The sequence below is a fragment of the Zosterops lateralis genome, assembly GCF_965231275.1.
Source record: "Zosterops lateralis genome assembly, chromosome: 3".
Lineage (NCBI taxonomy): Eukaryota > Metazoa > Chordata > Aves > Passeriformes > Zosteropidae > Zosterops > Zosterops lateralis.
Window position 1 is genome coordinate 76702165 of NC_139764.1, and position 23248 is coordinate 76725412.

General features: G+C 37.8%; 1 protein-coding gene across 4 annotated transcripts in view; it reads left to right on the forward strand.

Annotated features, from left to right (window-relative positions):
* The first annotated feature begins 884 nt into the window (after positions 1-884).
* MAP3K7 (mitogen-activated protein kinase kinase kinase 7) overlaps positions 885-23248 on the forward strand; it is a 47360-nt gene continuing 24996 nt past the window's right edge. For 2 of the 4 annotated variants that reach the window (XM_083857727.1, XM_083857728.1), the window contains exons 1-8: positions 885-1073; positions 12069-12179; positions 13780-13845; positions 14714-14759; positions 15412-15550; positions 16710-16834; positions 20543-20671; positions 22919-23049. In XM_083857727.1, coding sequence (XP_083713853.1) covers positions 984-1073; positions 12069-12179; positions 13780-13845; positions 14714-14759; positions 15412-15550; positions 16710-16834; positions 20543-20671; positions 22919-23049 — 837 coding nt within the window. In that variant the 5' untranslated portion in view covers positions 885-983. The remainder of the gene's footprint in view (positions 1074-12068; positions 12180-13779; positions 13846-14713; positions 14760-15411; positions 15551-16709; positions 16835-20542; positions 20672-22918; positions 23050-23248) is intronic. The other 2 variants (XM_083857726.1, XM_083857729.1) reach the window with 1 other exon arrangement.

The window sequence follows — 23248 nt, forward strand, 5'->3', positions numbered from 1 at the left end:
TCCCAAGTCCCCATACAATACCTCCTGCCCCGGAGAAATATATGCATATACACAGGGAAAAGGCATGAGCAAAAATTGGAGGAGGGGGAAGGCCGGCGCCCCCGCACTCGCCTGGCGGTAACACGCGGACCCGGGATGGGGCCGTGGCCGGCAGGCGCCCGGAGCGGGGAGCGCGGCCGGGCCGTGCCCTCTGGCCGGGCCGTGCCCTTCGGCCGGACCGTGCCCTATGGCTGGGCTGTGCCCTCCGGCCGGACTGTGCCCTCCGGCTCCGGCCGCGCTGCCGCCTCCCCGCGCCCGCCGGCGCCTCCCGGCCGGAGCACCAGAGGAAGCGGGGCCGGCGCGGCTGCTCCCCCTGGCGGCGGCGGCGGCGGCGGCGGCGGGACGGGGCGGGGCGGGGGCGGTGCCGCCAGGCCGTGGCCCCGCCGCGGCCGCCCCAGAGGCCGCTGATGCCGGCGCTTCCCTGCCCGCCCCCGCCCGGCGCTCCCTCCCTCCCTCGCTCTCTCGCTCCGTCCCTCCCTCCTCGGCCGGGGCAGCAGGAAGTTGCTCTGATGTCAGCGGCGGCGGCCGCGGCGCGGCTCTGAGCGGCTCCCCCACCCCCGCCGCGGCCCCCTCTCCCGCTGCCGCCGCTGGGGCTGGCGGAGGAGCCCGGCTGCGGCCCCGGGGGCGCCGCCTTCTCTCGCCCGGGGACGCGCGGCCGAGACGGTGCGGAGCCGCGCAGAGGCCGCGGCCTAGGGCAGTCGGCGCGGCGCCCCGCGGGGCTGCGGGGGGCGCGGGATGCGCAGCGGCGGCGCCGGGGCCTGTGCCCGCCGCCAGTGAGGCCCGAGGCCGCCGCGGATGCGGCCCCGGCGGCGCCTGGGCCAGGCCCGCCCCGACCTGCGCCGGGAACCGCCGCCGAGCCCCGCCGAGCCCCGGCCCGAGGCCGCCTGGCGCCGGAGCCTCGCGTAGCCCCAGCCCGCTCTCCTCCCTGCGGCTAAAGAGGAGGCATGTCCGCTGCCGCCTCCGCTGAAATGATTGAAACCCCCCCGGTCCTCAACTTCGAAGAAATCGACTACAAAGAGATCGAGGTGGAAGAGGTGAGTGAGGGTCCCGCCGGCCCCCTCGTTCCTCGGGCGCGGCCAGCCTGGGCCCCGCCGGGCAGACCCCGAGCGCCCCGGGCTCTCCTCCCCGGCGCCGTCCCCCCGCTGCGGGAGGAAGGGCCGCCGAGGCTTCCCGGGACCCCCGCAGTGAACCTGACCGGGCCTGCTGGGCTCCCTGTGGATGCTGCGGCGGCTGGCACCAGCGAACCAAGGCGGTCTAGCTGGGAGCGGAGGTGCCAACTTACTGCTGCCGGCCCTGCTGCTGGATGCCTTACTGTGGAGTTTTATTTAAATGGGGTAGATTTATTCAGGACTTTAAAGTTTCACCGCCCGTTTTGCCACCCACGTTAGTATGGGTGGAAAACACAGTTGTCAAAAGGGAACTGTTAATTCTAATCTTTCTTTCAGATCTCTATTTCTCTGTGCCCCTGCTTTCACCTTCTGCCACCAAGCTGAGCCATTGTATATATAATGATCGTACCACTCCTAATGATTTTCTACAGTTCTGTGAGCTGTACGGATAAACAGATCTTTTTTCTTAGCATAGGCTGATGTTGCACTCATGGATATGTAATATTTCATTTGTGACCTGTGCCTGTTACCAGGAAGTTATTGTATTCAGTTACCGTATAACAAAGTTGGAAGAAAGGTTTTCTTCTGTGAAAATCACATCGAGAAATTATTTCAGGTGTACCTTTCATCTGTCTGGGGTTCCTGTGAAAGTAGAGTGGGTGTGATCTGGGGTGGCTTGTGTGCTTTAGTAACAGGCTCAGTAGTCTTTATTGCTACAGTGTTGTTTGACTCTCAGAATTACACAAAAATGTTGCTGCTGTTTTTTCCTTTGTCTCCTGCTAAATTCTCTACAGGAATGAAGTTGCTTCATGTAGATCCATAACGAGTTTGATGAGGCCAGCTTTTAGAGTCTGTACCTAACAGGCATCCAAGACAGCTGAAACAGTCTCTGTGTTTTTGTTTGTAGATTACCATCTTTCTCTTTCAGTGATAATTACCCTCTTTTCCTTAAAAAGCTTATGTGGAAGTGGAGTGTTGTGTTAGCTTTGATAGGTATGACAACCTGCATCTCAGGTTTTTAGAGTAGTTTGCTAGGTACTGGTTTGTTCATAATTGTACTACTGGGCTTGGGTCTTCTGGGGGTAGTTCAGGGACCCTAAAATCTGTGTTTCCATGGAGCACCAGGACACTTTCTGCTGTATTCAGGTAGTATTGAGGTAACTTTGGCACTCACCATAGCAGGCACTGGAAATTTTCAGAAGACAGTCTCTTTCCAAAGATTGCCTTTATCTCTTTCTATGAATTTGGCTATCATAAAGATTTTTGTTTCTGTAAGTCTAGTTGTTCCACCTCCCTTTATGCATTTAACTGTTCTGAAATGAAGGTATTTTTGTTGTTTTTGCAACACTTACTAATAGCCGGGAATCAAATGACGTGTTTTGGGAGAAATAGCGTTTCTCACCCAGTGAAGAAAGTTTGGGCGGGTTATTCATCATAAAAAGGTGCCCAGTGATGGCTCATAGGAGTGAGTACCACATCTGCTGTGTTAGACATAGCCCTTTGAATGAATAAAGTGCTATACAAATCTGTAATCCACACAACACCCTTGGGGAGGTTGTTAGCAAGATTTGTATTGCTGTTTTACATGGAGGAAATGTGGAGCTGCAGAGTGTGTAATTGGTGTAACTAGAGTTTAGCATTCTAAGGTTTACTGCTTGGAGCTTGACTGTGTCTCACACAGGTGCGCCTGGCAGTCGCAGAAACAGGACTGTCAGCACAAAAATGTGTCTAGAGGCAATGCCTAAATAGAAATTTGTTTAATGTAGTTGTTGCATTATTCTCAACACAGTATCTTTGAAGACATAACAAAACTCATGTGTTATAAGCAAGAGAACTCTGATAAAGTGTTGTTTCCATGAATAAAGTCCGGTCACAGCTGGCATAACATTTTGAATGTCCCTGTCCTCCCAGAAGTTCTTATAGGCAATGGGGATACCTTAGTGCTGAACACAGTCTAAATATCATTGCACAGAGGAAGAAATAAGACCTACTTTACAAGAAAACAGATGGATTGGAGATCATACTTAGACCTTGCTTTTCTGAGCTGTGGGTGTTGCCCTCTTACTCATGATGCAGTTTCAGCACAAATAGTCAACTTCGTAGTCATAACAAAACACACATCATTACTGAGGATTTTCTATGCTCTCACTTTAGGCTCAGAAGTTTTCAAGGATTTTAAGTGCCTGTAATATCTCAAAATGGTCATATTTATGCTTGGCAAACTTCAAATGTTTCAAAATGGAGTGTTAAGAAATCTACACTGGAAACTCAAATGCTTTTATAATCATAGCTTTGCTGTTGTATTATCAAGGCTGTCTTGTCAGCAGATAGCAGTCCCACTCTGCCACTGGTTTATTAATAGATGTTGAAGTTCTGGAATACTTGCAGGCCCAGAGACCTTGCTAATAAATATGAGGTCTATAACTGCACTTTTCATTTAGGTTTGTCTGAACTTTGCTAAGATAAAAACAAGAATATACCATCTTTCACTTCAGCTACCATGCATATGACTAACTGTAGTGTTACTCCCCACCAGTCAAACATGTCTCCACCTTCAGTCTGCCTTTTTGTTATTTCAGGTGCTTAAAAAGAAGTAGATCATAGAGATTAATTATTATGAAAGAGTTGGAGTCAAATCAGTATTGATGTGACACAGCAGGAGCATCTTCAAAACCAGAAGAGGAAAAACATAAAACTTGTGTTCAGCAGAAGTGCTCTCTATTTTACTCTGCAAGCTTTCAATTGTGAAAGTTGCCATTTTAAGTTTTTAGTAGATAGACAAATCACTAGAAACTGAAAAAAAACTCTAATATAACTGAAACCAAGTAAACAATAAAAAGCCTAATAGCCTTGTTTTAAAATCTCGTATTTAAATCTGGAACAACACTCCTGTTGTTTCTTCCCAGAGGAGTTTCCACATCTAAGCAACAAACAGACTTTAGTTTTTAATTGTTCTGGCAGCCTACTCCCCGCCACTCTTTCCTGAAAATTCCACAGGCTTTCCTCCCCCAGGTACCTGGGTAAGCGTCCCATACATGACCAAAATGTGGACCTTTTCATCACATGATGTGTGTATCCTTGGGTTGCACAGCCAGAGATACATGTTTGGTCATGTACACTGCAACCCTGCCCAGTCACTCACTGCCTGATGTAGACAAGTTGAAAAACTGATGCCATGTTTGCATAGTTGCAAGTTACTTTTGGATGGTCTGAAAGTAAATTATTTGAAAACTGTTGTTTAATGCTCTTACTGGTATGTTGCAGTTTACAGTGAAGTTTATTTTCAACAATCTATTTGGGCAGTAGTTAATTCTAGGAGAATTGGGCTAATGTTTTCTTTGAGATTAAGAGGTAAGCTTTATAAATACTTACTTTAGAAAATTTACTTAAGGTCCCAGCAACTAAGGAGATGCAATTTATAGTATAGCCACCTATCTTAGGTATTTTTGAAATAGTAGAATAATTTCATTAACTGACTAGTGCGCTGAGAACTACATGTGTTCCTTCCAGTTCTGGAACAAAACAGTTCAGAGGCAAGAGAATGAGCAATACAGCAAGGCAATTGGGTTTTGCTCTGCTTTATATAGTTAACTTCTAAAAAGTTAGTGAGATGCAGTGACTGATTATATCCATTTCAAGGTAAAGCAGATTTAGGTAAGCTGCCATTGAACATGGAGCTGTTACTACCTCCATTGTTTCTGTATTCTGGAGAATTGTCCCCAGTTATAGAATACCAATCTGAAAAACTGGAAGAAATTTGGAGAAGAACCAGATGTGATTTGAGATCTGGGATTGGTTCTCATGAACCAAGGGTGGTAGTTAAAAATCCATTTGAAGTCAGTCAAATTTCTCAGCCTTTTTCAGTAAGACTTCAAGGTGCAAAGCTGGGTACTCAAGAAAAGAAGGCAAAAAATAAGTACATGGTGAAAACGTATGCCAGTATTTTCTCTAATTTTACTTAAAATACATTTCTGAATTAATTCAAATACTATTTAGACTACTTAAATGTAGTTTAGTTACACCAATGGAGGATTCTTTTCATTCATTTACATAAGAAAATAGCTGAAGTGTCAGCTGGGGTGTGAATTTATAGCAGTAGTTATGCAACACAAATTCTATGTGGATAAAATTTACTGTGCAGTGAGTTAGAAGGTGGCTAATGAGCTAGTTAAACTCTTCATGTGGCACTTTACACTCATTTCTACACGTGCAGATATATTCAGTGAATCAGTCTGTGTCCTATAAGAGAGACCTATACTTCACTCTCATAAAGAGCACATGGGGAAGAAACCTCACAGATCTTCCTGTTCCAGTGATGAAAGCAAGATCTATATTTATGAGATAATAATAGAGATCTTTGTCTAATACCTTTCCCTAAGAAAAAAACTTAAACAACAGAGCAAGTTTCACATGTCTCTTATTTGTTCCACCTAGTGGCTTGTTACCAGTATTTTACTGGTTGCAGAATATTTGTTTTTTGGTTTGGTTTTTTTCCAAAGACCAGTAATTTTAGACAGTGCTAGTCCAGAAAGCTCATGTAAGAGTCCTGCACCCTGAGTGCCTCTTTACCCAACATCTTGTTTCTAAAATAATAATTCACTCTCTGGGCTGCTCTAACAGAACAAATTGATTCATACTAGAGCATCAGACAGTGGTTTTGTTAATGTTTTTAAATTGCTGGTAGTTGAGTTCAGTTCTTGAGACGGATATATAAAACCCTATCAGTGCGTAAAAGCTTTTCAGTATGCGATAAGCCAGAATGAAAGTATAACTTGATAAACTGTTATCTTTGAGATGCATGCATTTCTTGGAATTACTTGAGCTATCAAAATGCAGGGAGGTTTGGTTGCATGCTCAGAGCAAAGGAAGAATTTCTGGAAACATAATTTTCAAGAGCAGGCTGGATGGGGTTCTGAGGAGCCTGGTCTAGTGGAAGGTGTCCCTGCCCATGACAAGGGGTTGGAACTAGATGATCTTCCAACTCAAACCGTTCTATGATTCTAGAATTTCAGGAACATGTAAGATGATATTTTGATTCTTCATAAACATGTTCTAAAGAAGCTGAAAACAGAATTCTGTTCTTAAAACAGAACTAGATTCAGTTAGACAAGCCACTGAATAAAAACTGTACAGTGTTAAACAGCTCTAACAGATGAAACCCTAGATAGGGACCAACTGTATGCGTTTGTCAAGTAGGACTTGCCTGTATTTATTGACAATCTAAGTTGATTTTAATAACCAGGTTTTTTCAGGAAGAATTTTTTTTTCCTGTGTTGTTTTGCATAACTTCTAAGTTGAAACTTGGAAACTAAATCTAAACTAAAGGACTTAGTTTACTTCAAATTAATAGGATTGCTTACAGGGGTTTTTGGGGTGGGGGAGTGGAGATAATTTGGAGGTTTTTTCATTGCTGTATGAATCCCAGAAAGGAAAAGCGATGTTTAAAGTTGTGCTGACACTAGTACAAATAAACTTAACCAGTCAAACAACATAGCTGTAAGAATTGGCAGATAGATCCAAACTCCTTCCTAAAAGTGCTGCCAGGGTATTGGCCACAGTCATTTGTGGCACGGGGCCGATTTGCTTCAACCTACTTAATAAAGCGTAGCACATACTGAGGAGCCAAAGCTGGAATTTGAGGCTAGTTGAATGAATGATAGAAAGTGTAGGTATATATTTTTAGAAGCTGTAAACTGTTGTTCATGGATTCTTTTAGCACTTTTTAAAAAAAATTATCCTCCACGTGCCATACAGGCAGATATGTGAAAAACTGAAAATATTAGTAGACTTTATTGGTGCTGCTGGAGCTCTAGTAGACAGAGAGTAGAAGCAACTGAATTTTAAAATGTGATTTTGTTTTTTTGTATTTTAAAATGCATTATAGAACATTCTTTTCCCCTCTGTGTTGTGAAGTGTCTGGAGCCTGAGAGATCCAAACATTCACTTTGCATACATACCATTTCATTAGCAAATATACCAGTAAACAAAGCAAAATAGATACTAAATATAACTTAAAGTCTGTTGTCATTTTTGAAGCACCGGTTTTGTTGGGTTTCTGTTGTTGGATTTTTGTAACTGTCTTGCTTCCCAAAATTGTAAATGAGCACGTCATGCAGTAGATACTGCAAATTATGAAGTCAGTTGTCCAAAAAATACTACGTCTGCTAACCAGGGAGCTATTATATTTTATTGCTGTCTTATATATCCAGCAAGGTTTTTTTTTAGAAAGAAAAGCACTAGGTATTCAGCATGCAGAACTACCTTACATGGAAACTTTATGGATAGAGAGAAAAACTTTGCATTTTTGTGTTTTTGAGTTAGTAGAAAACCTGTGCAGTTAATGCAAAGTTGAAATTATTTCTTCCTATTTGTTAGGGGATTATAGTGCATCTAAATAAATAGAGATGCATTTTTCTTGTTTTAGTGGGGGAGGGGAAATTTTTGGTCACATCCCTTAGAACAAAATACATCCTTAAAGTCTTAACATATCTGCAGTCTCTATTTCCTGCATGATTTCTAGTCTACATAACTTAACAGTCAGTATAGTCTACATACTTACAAGTCAGTATCATGTATCTTTGTTTATGTACAGCATTTGATACTATTTGTACACAGAGACAGAGGTAATGCTTGTTCCAGGGTTCTTGTATGGTTCATATTCTTTAAATAAGACTCTAAATACATTATCTGGAAAACATGCAAATGCCACTGTCCTTCACCATGTCACTTTGTCACACAGTAAAATGTAACATTTTACTAATATGTATTTTATAGGTAGAAGAATAAATTTTAATATGCTTTTCAATCTTTGAATCTCTTTAAGTATTGCTTCCAGTTTAAAATGGTTTTGTGTCACGTACAGAGTGGTTTTTGACAAACTTAATTCTCTTCTGTGTGAAAGGTAGAAGCAGACTTGTTCTTACTCTAAATGTCTCATCTGCCCTGTGTTTTCTTTTTTTCTTCTAGATATATTTAAAGGAACAGAATCTTTTACCAAAATAATGTGTTTATTTTTAGATGATTTTCCAAATGTACACAGTGCTACAGATCAACTGTTGTTTATTGATTTGTTGTGTCAATAATTGCATTAACTGTGCTCCATATAATTCCAAATATGTACTATTGCCCAAACATATGGTGTGTCACCAAAAGCAGGGGACAAGGAGAAATGAGCATGAAGAAACTAAAGTTCAGGCAGTGCCTTCCTCCTGTGATATTAAGTTACTTAGTTCCAGCATGAGGTGTTGAAGGAAACTAGGTAGTGTTTAAACCCATTCTGACAATATCTAAGACTTACTCCTTTAAAGAATAAATTTAAGGGAAGAAAATTATACATAAATGGACTCCACCACAAGCTGCTTTGCTATGAGTAAGGTGCTTTCTCCAGATTAAGCAGGAAAAACACACTGAGTTTTCACATATGAGAAACTTCAATTTGTATTGGATCTATCATTGTTTCCGATGGTTGCTCCTTTCATGTGCTATCCAAGAGCCTGAGCTGCTTTAATGGAGGATCAGCTCTTCTGTTTTCCCTGTATCCTAGGTAAATACTCACAGTGTTCATGTCCTCTTCTCAAGTTCAACCCTCTGCCTAAGCAGGCACCAAGTCGCTGGTAAATTGTTATGAAACCTTGACTGCATGATCATTTATCAGACTGTTTTCACCAGCGATAAAATTTACATACCTGATGGTCTCACAACTTTCTATTATGTAATTAAGATTTAGATTGCCTGGGAAACTCTTCCTCTTGGTGCTGGACACTGATTTTTTTATTTATTTTTTTCCAATTATCAGTGGGACTTCTTAAAGTACATCCAATTCTTGGAAATTTTCCCCTTTTCAGCTAAAACCCAAATATTGTGATATTCGTGGCTCAGTGTAAAACATTGCACTGGGCAGTATACTTGTTTCTGTGAGTTTCTTCATAGAAACATCGTTAAAAAATACATCAACATTGAAAAATAATGATTTCTTTAGTATATAAACTGGAAAGAAATGTACCCGTTCTCAAGATGAAATTTGCAAATAGTCATGGATTTTTCTGTAGGGGAACAGTATGCATTTATATTGACTTGTGAGCTGAATACCATGTGGAATTAAATGGAAGAGATACATGGGCTTTCTTTTTTTTTATTATACATCTGAAAAATAAATATATTTAATGTATAAGAATATATGTACTATATATTGCATAGTCATAATATTAAAATCAAATACATAATACAAATATAGTGTGTTTGTACATATGGATATATGGAAGTCTTTTCAGCAGGGAAAGATACGACTAGCCAGAAAAAAAGTAAGCCTGACACATCACAAACTGTTCTAAGTGATTCAGGCTAAGTAAAAAAACAAAAAAGAAAATCAAAGTACTTCATTAAATTTTGAGACCAATCTTTTAACTGAGGTGTACACACTGCTTTCAAATAACTCTTTTTGTTTCTGTCACTGGATTAAATGTAACAGAGTTGTAGTTGGAAACTCTGAAAGAGTATGAGAAAAGATATATTAAGAAAAGGAGCCTTTTAAAAGGTGTCTCATAGAGGCTTGCACCATAAGGCAAATTGTATCCACCTAGCAGAATTAATTATATGCCCGTCTCCTTTTCCCTAAGTGGAAGGGAGAGTTCTTCCCACTCACTTGGGTAACCTGTTCGGATTCCTTAACAGTGTAGGGGAGCAGCAGATGTGGAACTGTATTGCTGCTGCTCATACACTTCATCCTGCGCAAGCTGCTCTGTGGCATTCTTCTCTCATTAACTCTCCTTAGTATTTCCCAGGTGCTTACACAGTGATTTTTATGTGCTCACTAAGCATTATTTCTGCAAAGTGCAGACTTACAGCACACACACTGACTGAGGAGATTTTCCTTATTCTCTGGGTCTGGTCATGTGCTGTGCAAGGTGGGTAGAGGCTTGTATTGGACAACTCTTGCAGCGGTAGAAGGTGGGGGGCCTGCCAACCCCAAGAAAATGGGCAATTTTATTCAAAACATGGTGTAAGAGAGAAAAGGAAATAACAAGGAAGACTGTTTAGGACTTTTATGTCTTAGAGTGACTCATTGTTTCCAATTTGTTTATATGTACTATTTTTGTAGGCTGCTCATCTATCATTCATATGGCTTGGGGTTTCCAGCCTCTCTTGGTGAATGCAAGAAAACAGTGTGTGTTATGTCAGGGCAAGAATTGAGACCCTGCACTTTGGCAGGAGGATGAGGTTACAATCAACAGGTCCTGTTCTTTAACAGAACAGAATGAGGCATGTTCTGTGCATCTCCTGTGCATATCTTGTCACAGACTCAGTCTGTGAACCACTGTTGTGGAAGGTAAAGATGAGATGGCAGGAACTCCTGGAAGGATAAGTGCATGCTGTAATGTAAAACATAAGAATATTTCTTACACTAATAAGGAGACCAGAACACGAAAGGGCTGTTGATCACCCTGGCTGTCACAGGCAGCTGTCTTTTATACCCATGTGAAATTTTTAAGAATTGTTAAGCATAATTTCCCTTTTTTGACCTTTCTTAATGCAAGATCTTGATGGGGTTTTTTTAATTTATATTTTTCATCTCTTCAAATTGGAGCCTTGATTTCCAACTTTCTCATATCCATCACAACAGTTTAGCAGGTCTTGAGTTATGCACCTGCAACCTTTTCCATCCCATTCCCAGGGGAAATCAGTTTCACTATTTATTTTTTTGGAAAGCACATAGTAAAAACCTAACCCAAGAATGGATTACATAAATGGTAGTCGGCCCCTTGTTTCTCCTTCCTTCTCCTGTTTCTCATCTTGCCTGCTTTGCATTTTTTGGATTTGGAGGAGCTCCTTTTCCTTCTTTGCCTGTGTGTGCCTTAGGTTCCTTCCTCCTCAGCATTTTCTTTTGAGCCTGTTAGTAACAACACACTTGTCTGTACTTTCCTGTAATGGCTGCAGTCACTGTTTTGGCAACACCTTCATTTCAATTTTACATCTCATGTGCATGTTTTGTCATTATTCCTGTATGTTGCCATTTTCCTCAGAGGAACAACTAAAAGAAGTGAACTTTCAATTGAACATCATGTGTAATTCACCAGTAAGTGAAAGTGACCTTCTTTCTATCCTGCTTTCATTTCTATACTTGATTTCAAAGAGCTGCTCTAAATAGTGGTGATGTTAAAGTTTCTTCACAGCGAAAGTTAAAGATTACTTGAACACTAGTATGCAGAAGCTGCTACCACTCCTTTTGCAAAGTTACATTGAAGAGTTTTGACTCTTGTCTGGGTCATAGTCACCAACTATGACTTTTTTTCATAGTTTTAGGCAATGTTAACTCTAAATAAGCTAGAAAGCAGACTTCAACAGAAACAAGGGAAGCTTAGTTTATAGATGTGGTGCTTTTTTGGAGGACTTGCAGGATAATTTACTGCTGTCACACTCTTGAGTTGTCTGTGAGAAAATGAACTGATAACTTTGAGCACACTGGACATCTTATCCTGATTTCATCATGGTCCTGTGCAGTTTTGCATGCATTTAAATTTCAGAAGTCTTAATTCCTGTTTTTAGCAAGAACAAGCAAATACAGCAGATGGTTATAATTTCATGAGTGAAACCTAAAAAAAAATGGGTCTCATTCCTCTAATTTTGTTTTGAGCAAATCTTGTTCTAAATAATTGAGATTATACTGTTCCAAAATACTGTCACTGCACATTAATAATAAAATGTTTTGTATGTGGGTTTTCCAATTTTTCTGTAAGTGATCTGTTGAGCAAGCTCAGCTAAGACTAGTTATGCTTTGATGGCATAGTATTCAATTCCTACTGCAAAACTCAAGCCTGTGTATCTTCAGTTTTCTAAATTAAATTTCTTTTCTGTTTGTGAATTCCCGCACAGTGAATGAAACCATTTCAAGTTTTAACTCTAGTGTTTTATATTTTGTTCTAGGTAGTTGGAAGAGGAGCCTTTGGTGTGGTCTGCAAGGCAAAATGGCGAGCTAAAGATGTAGCCATTAAACAGATAGAAAGTGAATCTGAAAGAAAAGCCTTCATTGTAGAGGTACAGTATGTTTGATGGAAAATACAGGGTTTGTTAGAGCTTTTTTTCTGAAATTCATGGGTGCATTTAGTGTACTAAAAGCTGTGTCTTTAGGACAAGATAAATGCTGCCTGTAGTACCCAGTTCAGCACTGGACCCTTATTTTGCAGAACAGGAGACCTGTCAAAGCACATTGCAGCTCCTTTAGTTTGCTTCTCATAAAAACTGAAAAGCAAGAGTGTGGGAGAGACAAGGGCACACAAGTAGGGAAATAACAGTTCTTGGATTGTGTCCCAGTCTGAAGTCAGGGTGCAACTGGAATACCCACCAAAGCCTTGGAGCTGATGAACACTTCCAGGGGCCACAGCATAGGTTCTCCAGTACAATCAGGTTGATACTTGAAACCATTCTGAGTTCTTTCAGCACTTCTAATAATTTGATTAATTTTTTTCTTATATATAAGTACATTGCTACCTTAAAGGCAATCACTTTTTTCATTCAATGTTTGCTTCTTTAAAAATGTCTTGAGTAGTTCAGATATATTGATAAACTTTCCAAGATACATAATATTTTCTAGAATCAAAAGTTTCATTTAAATGAAATATATTGTGACATGCTGCCTAGTATTTATTCAGTTATAAATTAGGATGTTCATGATACACAAAATATGTTAAAAACAAAACTCTTAAATTTAGAACTAACTAGTAAAATGTTACAGTAAAGGGCTAGAAAAAGCATGTTTGTAATAGGTCTTTCTGTAAATATTTATATGTTGTTCACTAAGATGGAAAGTTTTTAAGATTATTAATCTGAGTTTGGTTTAACGCTGAGTAGATCCAATCAATCTCTTGGGATTTTTGTGTTCAAAAGAGATCTGAGTAGATAATTCCAGAAATGCTTCAGTAATTACTGCTCTTTAGGAAGCTGCACAGTGCAAGCATCAGTTGAAATATTTCATTCTGATTTTTTAGATCTTCTGAAGTGTATAGAAATAACAGCATTTACTCCCTAGCCAGCATAAACTACTTTAGCAGTCTGTGTAAAGGGAAAAAAATTCCTTTTCATTTACTTCTACTACATAATGGTAAAAAACCCCAATGCAAAATAGTGCAATTGTCAATACAAATAGTAATAGGTTCTTGGAACTATGTCATTTTACTATTAAATTTTTTTGTATGGTTGTGGACTTAGGGATTTTAGAACTTTTGTCCTCTGTGTTGTTAAAACAGACAGAATGATTCTGACTTTTTTTTATTTAATCAGACAATTTTTATGTAGTCCCAAAATTGAGGGCTCCAGGAAGAGCACCAAATCTATAGGTGTCATAGTTGCATAGTGCTTGTGACTTGAAGGACTTCACTATAGCCTGATAAAAATACTTTTTTTAAAATGTAATTTCTTCAAACTTTCTTTTAAAATGCAGTTCCAGTTTGATACAAACCTCATTACATAAATTAAAATGCAAAAAGTGATGTAAGTCTCGTAATTTGTAAAATCATTGTGTGTGGTTATGCAGACATAGAAAACTGTACTTGCTGTTTCCGTGTATTAATTATAGCTATGAAAATAAAGTATTATCCTTTTTTCCCCATGGTTTGAAACTGTGTGATTTGTGTTGCAGCTTCGACAACTGTCACGAGTAAACCATCCCAATATTGTCAAGTTATATGGAGCCTGTCTCAACCCAGTAAGTTATAGCTTAGTCAGTATGACAGAAGGTGACTAGCTTAACATACGCAAGCATCAATGCACAGAACATGTCTTTTTTATTAAAATATGGGGGTTTTTTATTTTTCATGTTTTAGCTATAATAAGGAAATATACAGATGTCTAGGTTGGTTGATATTTTCAGGTATTTGTTTTTCCTTTCTACTGCTATGAAAGATAAATTCTTTCAAGAGCACCCCAAACCTGTTTCTAAACACCCATTATACTTCAGTTTGTCAAAATGTATTTATTACATATGTAGTTATATTCATATCTACAGTCATATTAATTGCAAATCAATACAAAAAGGAAATGCATTGTCAGCACAGGTGTCTTGTAAATCAGCTCCTGTTTTCATAAATGCAGTTTTCAGGATTTGCTTGCTTTCTGCCACAACTGCAAACAGTCTCACAAATTCTCTTAAGCAGAAAAGAGGGTACTGTGACAGGACAGATGTAGCCTTAGCTAATTCTTCTTTGGGCTATTTAATTGCTTAAAATAATGCTGCATCCCTTTTCTTTTTTGGTACTAGTGAAATTCTTTTGGCATGGTATTTAAGTAATTTTTTTTGTAAGCCACTAAAGGAATAAGGTAAAGGACAGTGAACAGTATTTCCTTTTTAAGTCTGAGGAGGAGGGAGGTCATTCTTTTATTTTCTAATTAGAACTGAGTGTAAAACTGATTTTTTTTACATGTAAATATATACATTTCAAACAGATGTGCTTTCCATTAGCTTAGGTATGGAGGCCTTTCAGTTGCTCTCAAAGAATTTCCCTTTCAGTTTACAAAAGCTGTTTTCTACCTCTGCATTGAAAATGTGTCTATTTTTTGTCCCCTTTCCTCCAAAGGTGTGTCTTGTTATGGAGTATGCTGAAGGAGGTTCTCTGTACAATGGTGAGTATAATCTCAACTTCCTGGAGTTAAAGTGCTAGTATTAGGGCAAACATCATCTAGACTACAAGTTGTTTCATAAATATATCTCCATTCTTGGAGCTGTTGAGAAGCCACCTGAACACAGTACAGGATCACCAGCTGGAGGTGACCTGTTTGACCTGCTTGGTGGACTTCCAGAGATCTCTCCCAACTATTATGTGGTTCTTTGAAATTCTTAAAATAATTTTAAGGCGAAGGGAGTGTGCCTTTTAAAACCTCTTTTCAGTTCACTGGTTTGTTCTTGATAGCAGTTTCTTATATTCTGTACAAGTAATTTAAGGTTTTCCAGTGGAACATCTGAAAACATTCTTCCTTAATTTATAAATTCCCTGGGCATTTGTTTAAGACTTTACCAGGGATAGTTGAGAACAAGCAACACTTTTTATACTGAATTGTAACATAAATGATTATGGAAAGCGTACTGAAAAAATGGGAAATATTTTGACATTTCTGTTATTTTAACAGTCTGCAGAAGGATATTTTTAGTTGCAGTAATGAGGTGTTGGTGATTACTTAGATTCCATAGAGCTTTCTGACTGGTATTTTGTTAACTCCATTGTATCTGTTGTAATATGCAATAAAGTTCTTTTTAGTTTGTGCCTTTGTTTTGCAGTGCTTCATGGTGCTGAACCTCTGCCTCATTATACTGCTGCACATGCCATGAGTTGGTGTTTACAGTGTTCCCAAGGAGTGGCATATCTCCACAGTATGAAACCAAAGGCTCTAATTCACAGAGACCTGAAACCACCAAAGTAGGTTTATCGTTCCTTTTACATATTTTCTTACAATTTGTATTTAAGATCATTTATAATAATTTTATTGCATTTAAAAGAATTACCTTTTAATTCGTAGTAACTTTTGGAGATACTGTATTCCAAACGAAAGCTGTGCATTTGAAACTTCAGCTACAGAATGACAGTTTATGATACAGAAAATTAACTGTATTCAGTTACTTTCTGTTAAACTGGAAAAATATTTTGCTCTTTCCCTGCATCGTGGAAGAGGATTTTATTAGGAATACGGCTTCTTATCAGAGGGAGTTAAAGTCTTCCAGTTTTGGAATGGTTGTGGTGTTCAATAAGAGAGCATTGTGGAGCGGGGGGGGTTGATTGGTTGTAAAAAAAAATGCCATATTAAATCTGTTGCATTTAGAGCTCTTTTGCCACATGGCCATCCTCCTTTATCCCCTTGTTCTGCCTGTTCCACTACCCCTGCAAGAAGCTCCCATCACTTTACTCTGAAACAAAATTTAATACTTTTCTATCTAGTTAGTTTGTTATCTGGCTCATTTTACAGCTTCAGATCTGGCTCCATAGATTAGATAGAAACAGATATTTGAGGATCAGCATAGGGTCATCCCTCTTTTTTGTGGTAATCTGCAGTTATTGCCAGATAAAATTATAACATGAAGCCACAATTTAAATCTTGAGTTTTCTTGTATTCCCCGGTTTTGATTTAGAGCGTTGTTCACATGTAACTTAAGTGCTTCCATTTAAATAAATAGCTGCATTGACTGACATTAGTGGGAGACTTGATTGTTCTTCTTTTGGTAAAATTGTTACAGTATTTGTTGGTTTTCTGAAAGCATCTGAAAGTCTTCTTTTGTCAATATATTCTTAGTGGTTTACTATGGCTAAAGGTATTTATTTAGAATCTAGTATGTAGAAATATTAATAACTTACAACATATATTGGATTACTTTAAAATATGTGATACATTCATATTAGACACAAATTACCTTCTGTATTTCCCATATTATAAAACAAAGTGCTGAGATACAAAGCCTAAGATATTCACCTATATTAGATAGATAGTTGTTGGGATTAAAAAAGAAAATCAGTGATCTGTTATCAGACTATTTTATTCTACAATTTTAATATCCTTTTGTTTGTTTGTTTTTTTGTTTGACAGTTTGCTCTTGGTAGCTGGGGGGACAGTTCTAAAAATCTGTGACTTTGGTACAGCCTGTGATATTCAAACACACATGACCAACAACAAAGGAAGTGCTGCTTGGATGGCACCTGAAGTTTTTGAAGGTAATAAAATTTCAGCATTAATATTACATTTTTTTTTATAGGGATGCAACTTTGAACTAATGTGATGTAACAATAAGAATATCATGTAGTCTTTTAAATAAAATTTACTAAAGTTTGAGGTAACAACTGAAAGAGTTTTGGCAGAAGTCTAACATTTTTTTAAAAATCTGTACCAGTGTATGCTGTCAAATAATTGTACAGAGGTTTAAAAAGCAGCACTGAACCAACTCTCTCATGTTAATATTAGACATTTAATTACGCGAAGATGTGGAACCTTTATTTGTCATTGCTGAGATTTACATAAGGAGTATCTTTAGACAGCTGCAGTTCCTTATTTTGTAAGTAAGGAAAATACAGCCAGAGGGCTCTTTCCCCACAATTTTGCTGTTTCTAAGATTCTTAAATCATCTCAAATTCTTCTGTCATTTAAATACACTGTCATTACTTTTCCTCCCTACTCTGATCAGCTTTTAACTTTAGAATTTCCCTGTAAGAGTCTCTAAATTGAACATAATTGCCTTCTTTTTTGATCCTCCATTTTCTTGTAACTCCCACTTTCATCTGCTTTTTGTGTAATCTAGAGATTTTATATATTTCCTCTTTCCTACATACTGAGGAACTTGTTAATACTAGTTAATTTGGTTAAGTATGCAAACAAGCTATTTCTTGGAGTGTAATTGGGGAAGACTGATGATACTTGATAATTAGATACCTATAATTGCTGCATGATTATCAAAAAAATAATCTCATAGATACTAAATTGCAGATTTAACACCTTTTAACCTGTCTGTACCTTAATTATCAATGCAGTTTAGCAATGGTTTGGAAAAGTCGTTCTCCTGCTTTAGGAAGCAGGTGTCCTTGATTTGATATATTTGGCAGGTGCCTTTGTGAAGCAGTGGTTTCTCAGATTCTGGATGCAAGTGACCTCTTTTCTTTTACTGTCCTTATTCCAGAGACTGTCCATATACAGTTTTAGGATCCCTCCCAAACATTACCTTCGGAACTTTTGTTCTGAAGGTACCATTTTCTTCCACGTATTCCTTAGTGTACCAACCCAATAACCCAAGGATTATTTGTTTCGGTCTGATGTCTGAAAATTTTCCATTATGTCATTTTATTTTCAGGCACTTCTTCTATTTTTTTAGCCAGGACTTCCTCTTTTCTTAACACTTATTATTAAATTAAATTGTATAAATAAGACTTTTTTTTTTTTTCTTTTAGAAATAAGCAATTGAACAATCAGTGTTAAAGCTAGATTTTTTTGTGAAAAATCTTAATCTAAAATGGATGTAAATAAGAGTATTGTAGTAAAGATTTACAGCTCATATCTGTGTGTTCCAGTTCCTCTGGTGTATTAATCCAGCAAAGTAGAACAAAGAAATCTTGTATTGCAGTTGTTGTTGGACAGCAGCAAGAAGTCTTCAGTTTACCGTTGTTTCTATATACTTTTAATGGAAAGCATTTACTGATAAATCAACAAATGATTATAAAAACAGAAGTATCAAGGAAAGGAAAGCATCTAGTGTGATGCATCTTCTACGATGCAATATATAGACTTACTCTTGAAATAATCATTAAACTACTAAAATAACCACATCAAATGTCAAAATTGTTAAAATTGTCTTTGCTTGTATTACTGCGTCAGAATTCAACAATGGAATAAAGGCTAATATTAATATGGTGCTGTTCTAGTACTAAGGTTTCTAGATTAGAACAGAAAAGGCATGAAAAGCATCCATTGCAGAACATGGTGCATAGTGAAGTAGTTGCTGTAATATTAAGATTTTTTCCCCCCATTTTAAATGTTAGGGCACCTAAAGCTTTGTACAGGTCAAATAATCTAAATTAAAATAATATGATATAGATCAGGATGAAGTAAAAGAGAGCAATTCCAATATCAGAACTCTCATTAGAAGAAACTTTTAAAAATTAAAATTGCTTTGGTAAAATTGGACAAATCGAGGAATTACTATGTCTATCAGTCTTAGTCTCTCACATAACGGAACAATACAGAATATTGTCTCACTTCTTTTGGATTCTCACTTTTCAGAATTAGTCCAAGACTTCTCAGCCACAAAGTAGAATTTTGTTGCTCAGATAGGGGAATAGCATTACTTTACTTTTCATAGGCTGTGTGTTACAGAAGTACTGTGACTGCATAGATGAGAATTTTTCTTCCCTAAGTGATCTGCCATTGTTTACTTGACTTTTTTTCCCCTGCATCTTTGAAAATAAGCTGAGTGATAAAGCTGACTATGGTTTTCTTCTTTGTACCTTTTGAACTCATTAGCCACATTCAGCTACTTTGATACAGGTATAAAGAGTTTTTGAGATCCACATTCTTAGAGAGTTTTGTAAAGTCCAAATTAGTGCCTTCACTTAAAGAGGGCTTGTGGTTCATGCTGCAGCCTGTTTCTTGTGTTTGTCTTGCAAACTGGCTGGACTGCAAGAACTGGCCAGAGAACAGGTTGTTTGTCTTGCACAGTTAGTCAGGGGTATGGGGGAGAGGAAATTGGCTCACAGGCAGTGGATGGAGCCTGTTGCAACTGTTGCTATATGGTGGGTATTCACATGAAATTAGACTTCTTTAATTCCACTGTTACTGAAATGATTTGTCTGAATAATGCCTTCTGATTAAGTATAAACAAAAAAAATCTCTGTATGCCAATTTTAATCCTTGTTTGAAGATAAATGAGCAAATCTCCTATAGTTTATATTCACACATTTATTCTCATATCATTAGCCATTCACGTATCTTACTAGCATTTGCATGAGTTACAGTTACAAAGCATACATTCTTTTTTTTTTGTAGCCTCTGATATTTATTATTCTATGTCACCTACGTGTCTTGAGCACCTTAGGAATCTTAGAAATACTGAACTTCTGGTCAAATAATTTTAATTAACTAATGACATTACAAAATAATAATAATAATAATAATAATAATAATAATAATAATAATAATAATAATAAACCAGGAGGAAATCAGATGGTGAGGAATTGAAGACTCTCCTGAATTTGTCCATATGGTAACTTAGAAGTTAACAGTTATAACTGTTAACTGTTAGAAGTTATGGTAACTTCAGAAGAACTTAGAAGTTCTTCTGAAGACCTGTAATCAATAAAGAGTAATGAGCATGACAGATGTTATGGGCTGGCATATTGTCACTAAGGCTGGAAGAAGTGAATTGAAGAATATTTAGAGGAAACAAAAATAATCAATTAGATCATGAATGCAACAGATTTTTGAGACCTAATAAGTTGTGGTTTATATTATATAAGGAAACTGATGCATTTTATCATTTCAAGATGACTCCAAGGATTGATTCCCAGAGAGGGGCATTCTTAACAGTCATACCGTCAAATGATTTCTGACTTAAATTAGCATGAATCAGCCAGCTGTAGAAAACTGGGGGTTTTGAGCATAATAAATGTGAAGTGAAAGTAAGTATGTAAAGCTGTTTATTTATTGGAGCAAGCTGCCCAGAGGAGTGGTGGAGTCACCATCCCTGGAAGCATTAAAGAAATGACTCAGCATGGCACTTAGTGCCACTTGATTAGTTGACATTGGGGTGTTTAGTGAAAGGTTGGATTCAGCGATCTTGGAGCTCTTTTCCAACCTGATTCTATGATCTGCTCAAACTATATTTCTTTTTAATGTGTTACAAAGAAAAGAGTCAAATTATATTGATGGCTTTCTTCCAGGTAGCAATTACAGTGAAAAATGTGACGTTTTCAGTTGGGGTATTATTCTCTGGGAGGTAATCACCCGTAGGAAACCTTTTGATGAGATTGGTGGTCCAGCTTTCCGAATAATGTGGGCAGTTCACAATGGTGAGTTGAAAATACTTTTCAACTTTTACTTTATTGAAAAATAATGCATTTGAAGTTGTGTGTACCTTTACATTTGCTAAACACTCTTAGCTGTATAGGTCTAAGTACTAGTATTTCTTGTTTGTGAAAGTACTGTATTAGTATTTCTATTTTGGGCTTCATTAAATATGTGTTTTTGTCACAAAGACTAAATGGTTAGACACTGCCACTTTTGTGTCAGTGTGGGTTTTTGAGTTAATTGGCTGCTACAGTGCTTGTAACTGGTCTATGAACAAAGAAGGATAAGAAGCTGTGTCCTCCTTATTACAACATTCCATTTTAAAAGTGATCTGAGAAATACTTCTTACGTGGCTGAATGATTTTATTACCTACATTGTATTTTTTTTTAACTGAACTATCTACAAGAAATATGTAATTTTAAGTAACTTAACCTGTGTTTAGAAATGTTAAAAGCTATGAGACCTCCTTCAGGGCCATTAGTCATTTCAAATGTTACTTTTGTTTTTCATCTGTGGTGTTTTGGTTTTGTTGTTGTGGGGTTTTTTTGTTTGTTTTTTTTGTTTTGTTTTGTTTTTTGTTTGTTTGTTTATTTTTTTCCTGCTGTTTGAATGGTTTTACCTTTATATCTGGGTACCTGCATTCATGGAACAGCACTAGGTACTACACAGAACAGATTTTCAGGAGCTTAGACTACGAACAGGACACATTGGTTGTGTTCAAATGGACTCCTTTCTTTAAAGCAGTGGTGTAACATTGGTCAGTGTAGTAGACTGTAGTATCTTCATGCTAGAGGTGTAACTTTTTTACTGCTGTGTTTTTAGGTAGCATGGCAAAACAATTTTTTGAGTAATGAAGTAATGATAGTTTGAAGTAGTTCAGTAAATGTCTGCAAAGAGTTTTCTGCCATTTGTGAGAGACAACATGAAAGCAAGCACCAACTTTTTGGAAGAAAAAATTAACAAACAAGCAATGAAAGCTGGTACTCTGCCTGAGTGTCATTGCTTCAGTAGTAAATGATAGAAGCATAAGGTGAGCACAGGCATATCCTATTCAAAGAAGAGAATGGGGCAGACACCAATAGAATCAATTAATATAGTCTTAGTAATGCACAAAGAGAAATGTTTGCAAATACCATTTTTGAACGAAGAAAGAAATTCTCCAGTTTTTCAAGGCCACTGAACATTGAGATTAGGAGTGATAAGTGCTTGCATAAAAGCATTAACTGTAAAACTAAGTGTAAATCTAGTGGTAAATCAGGAAGCCTCAGTAAGGTGTGGGAGTATACTTAAAAATTCCCTATCTGTACTTACTTTTACTTTAAAATTTTATCTTTTTTACCTTTTTCCATTTTCTTTTTCCTCCTTCGTAAGAAGGAAGTGTTAGTACACTTCATCTTACTTAAAACTATTGTGGCATTCTTACTTCATATATTACTTGCTCTGTTGAATATATTCTTAAATACTTACTGCTTTCTTTGCAGACCATCACTGTGTCTCATATATCAAGCACAACTGGTTGTCCATTAATTGTTCTTATTGAAATTGTAGTAAGAGGAGGAACTTGAAGTGAAAACCAGCTGAATAGTTATAGAATAGTTGAAGTAAAATGTTATTAAAAATTAGTATAGGCCATGAAAAAGTTACACAAAATCAGTAGTTCCAGTCCCTAGTAATTTTTCAGGATGTTCTTAGCAGCAAAATCAGCTTTCAAAAATCCTTTGCGATTTCTGAGTTATTTTCTTTTTCGTTGTTGTTTTTGTGGTTGTTGTTGGGGGACATTGTTTAGGTTTTTTTGTTGTTGGTTTTGGTTTGGGTTTTGTTTTGTTTTGTTTGTTTGTTTGCTTGCTTGTTTTTGTTTTTGTTTTTTCTGGTGAATACAGCATTAGGAACCAAAGACTGTTATTACTTGCTTCCCGGTTTGGCCTAGAACTTCACTCTTCAGAAAGAAGTACCATTTCATTAGCCTTTGTAACATGCTGTATTTAGTCCGTCTGTGAATGTATTCAAACCTGTTCTGAAGGAAAAGTTTAATTTTTTTTCTACTGCTGTTATGTAGTACAAAGGCACTTTACTTGTCAGTTTTTGTTGGTAAGGGAGAACATTAGGTACAAGCCAGTTCATCCAGACTACAATTAACTCTGAATTTTCCTTAGTTTATTTAGCAAAATACTGGAGAGAGATCAGATACTCTCAGTTGTTTCAGAGTCTGCTTAAAACATTTAAGGGTGTTTTCTAATCTCCATTGCAGGTACTCGGCCACCACTGATCAAAAATTTACCTAAACCAATTGAGAGTTTAATGACTCGCTGTTGGTCCAAGGATCCCTCACAACGGCCGTCCATGGAGGAAATCGTTAAAATAATGACACACTTGATGCGGGTATAAAAATTTATTTAAGTATTTTCATCATTTCTTAAACTCTTAAGCAGGGAAATTAATTTACAAAAGGTATGGTTTTTATCCCACTCCAAAGGTGGGCTCGCATGTTTTCTTTTGCTCCTCTCTTTATGACAAAAATTATCAAGTTATTGTAGTAGAGAAGGAAAATAATTTGTCTTTTATATATATATATACTGTC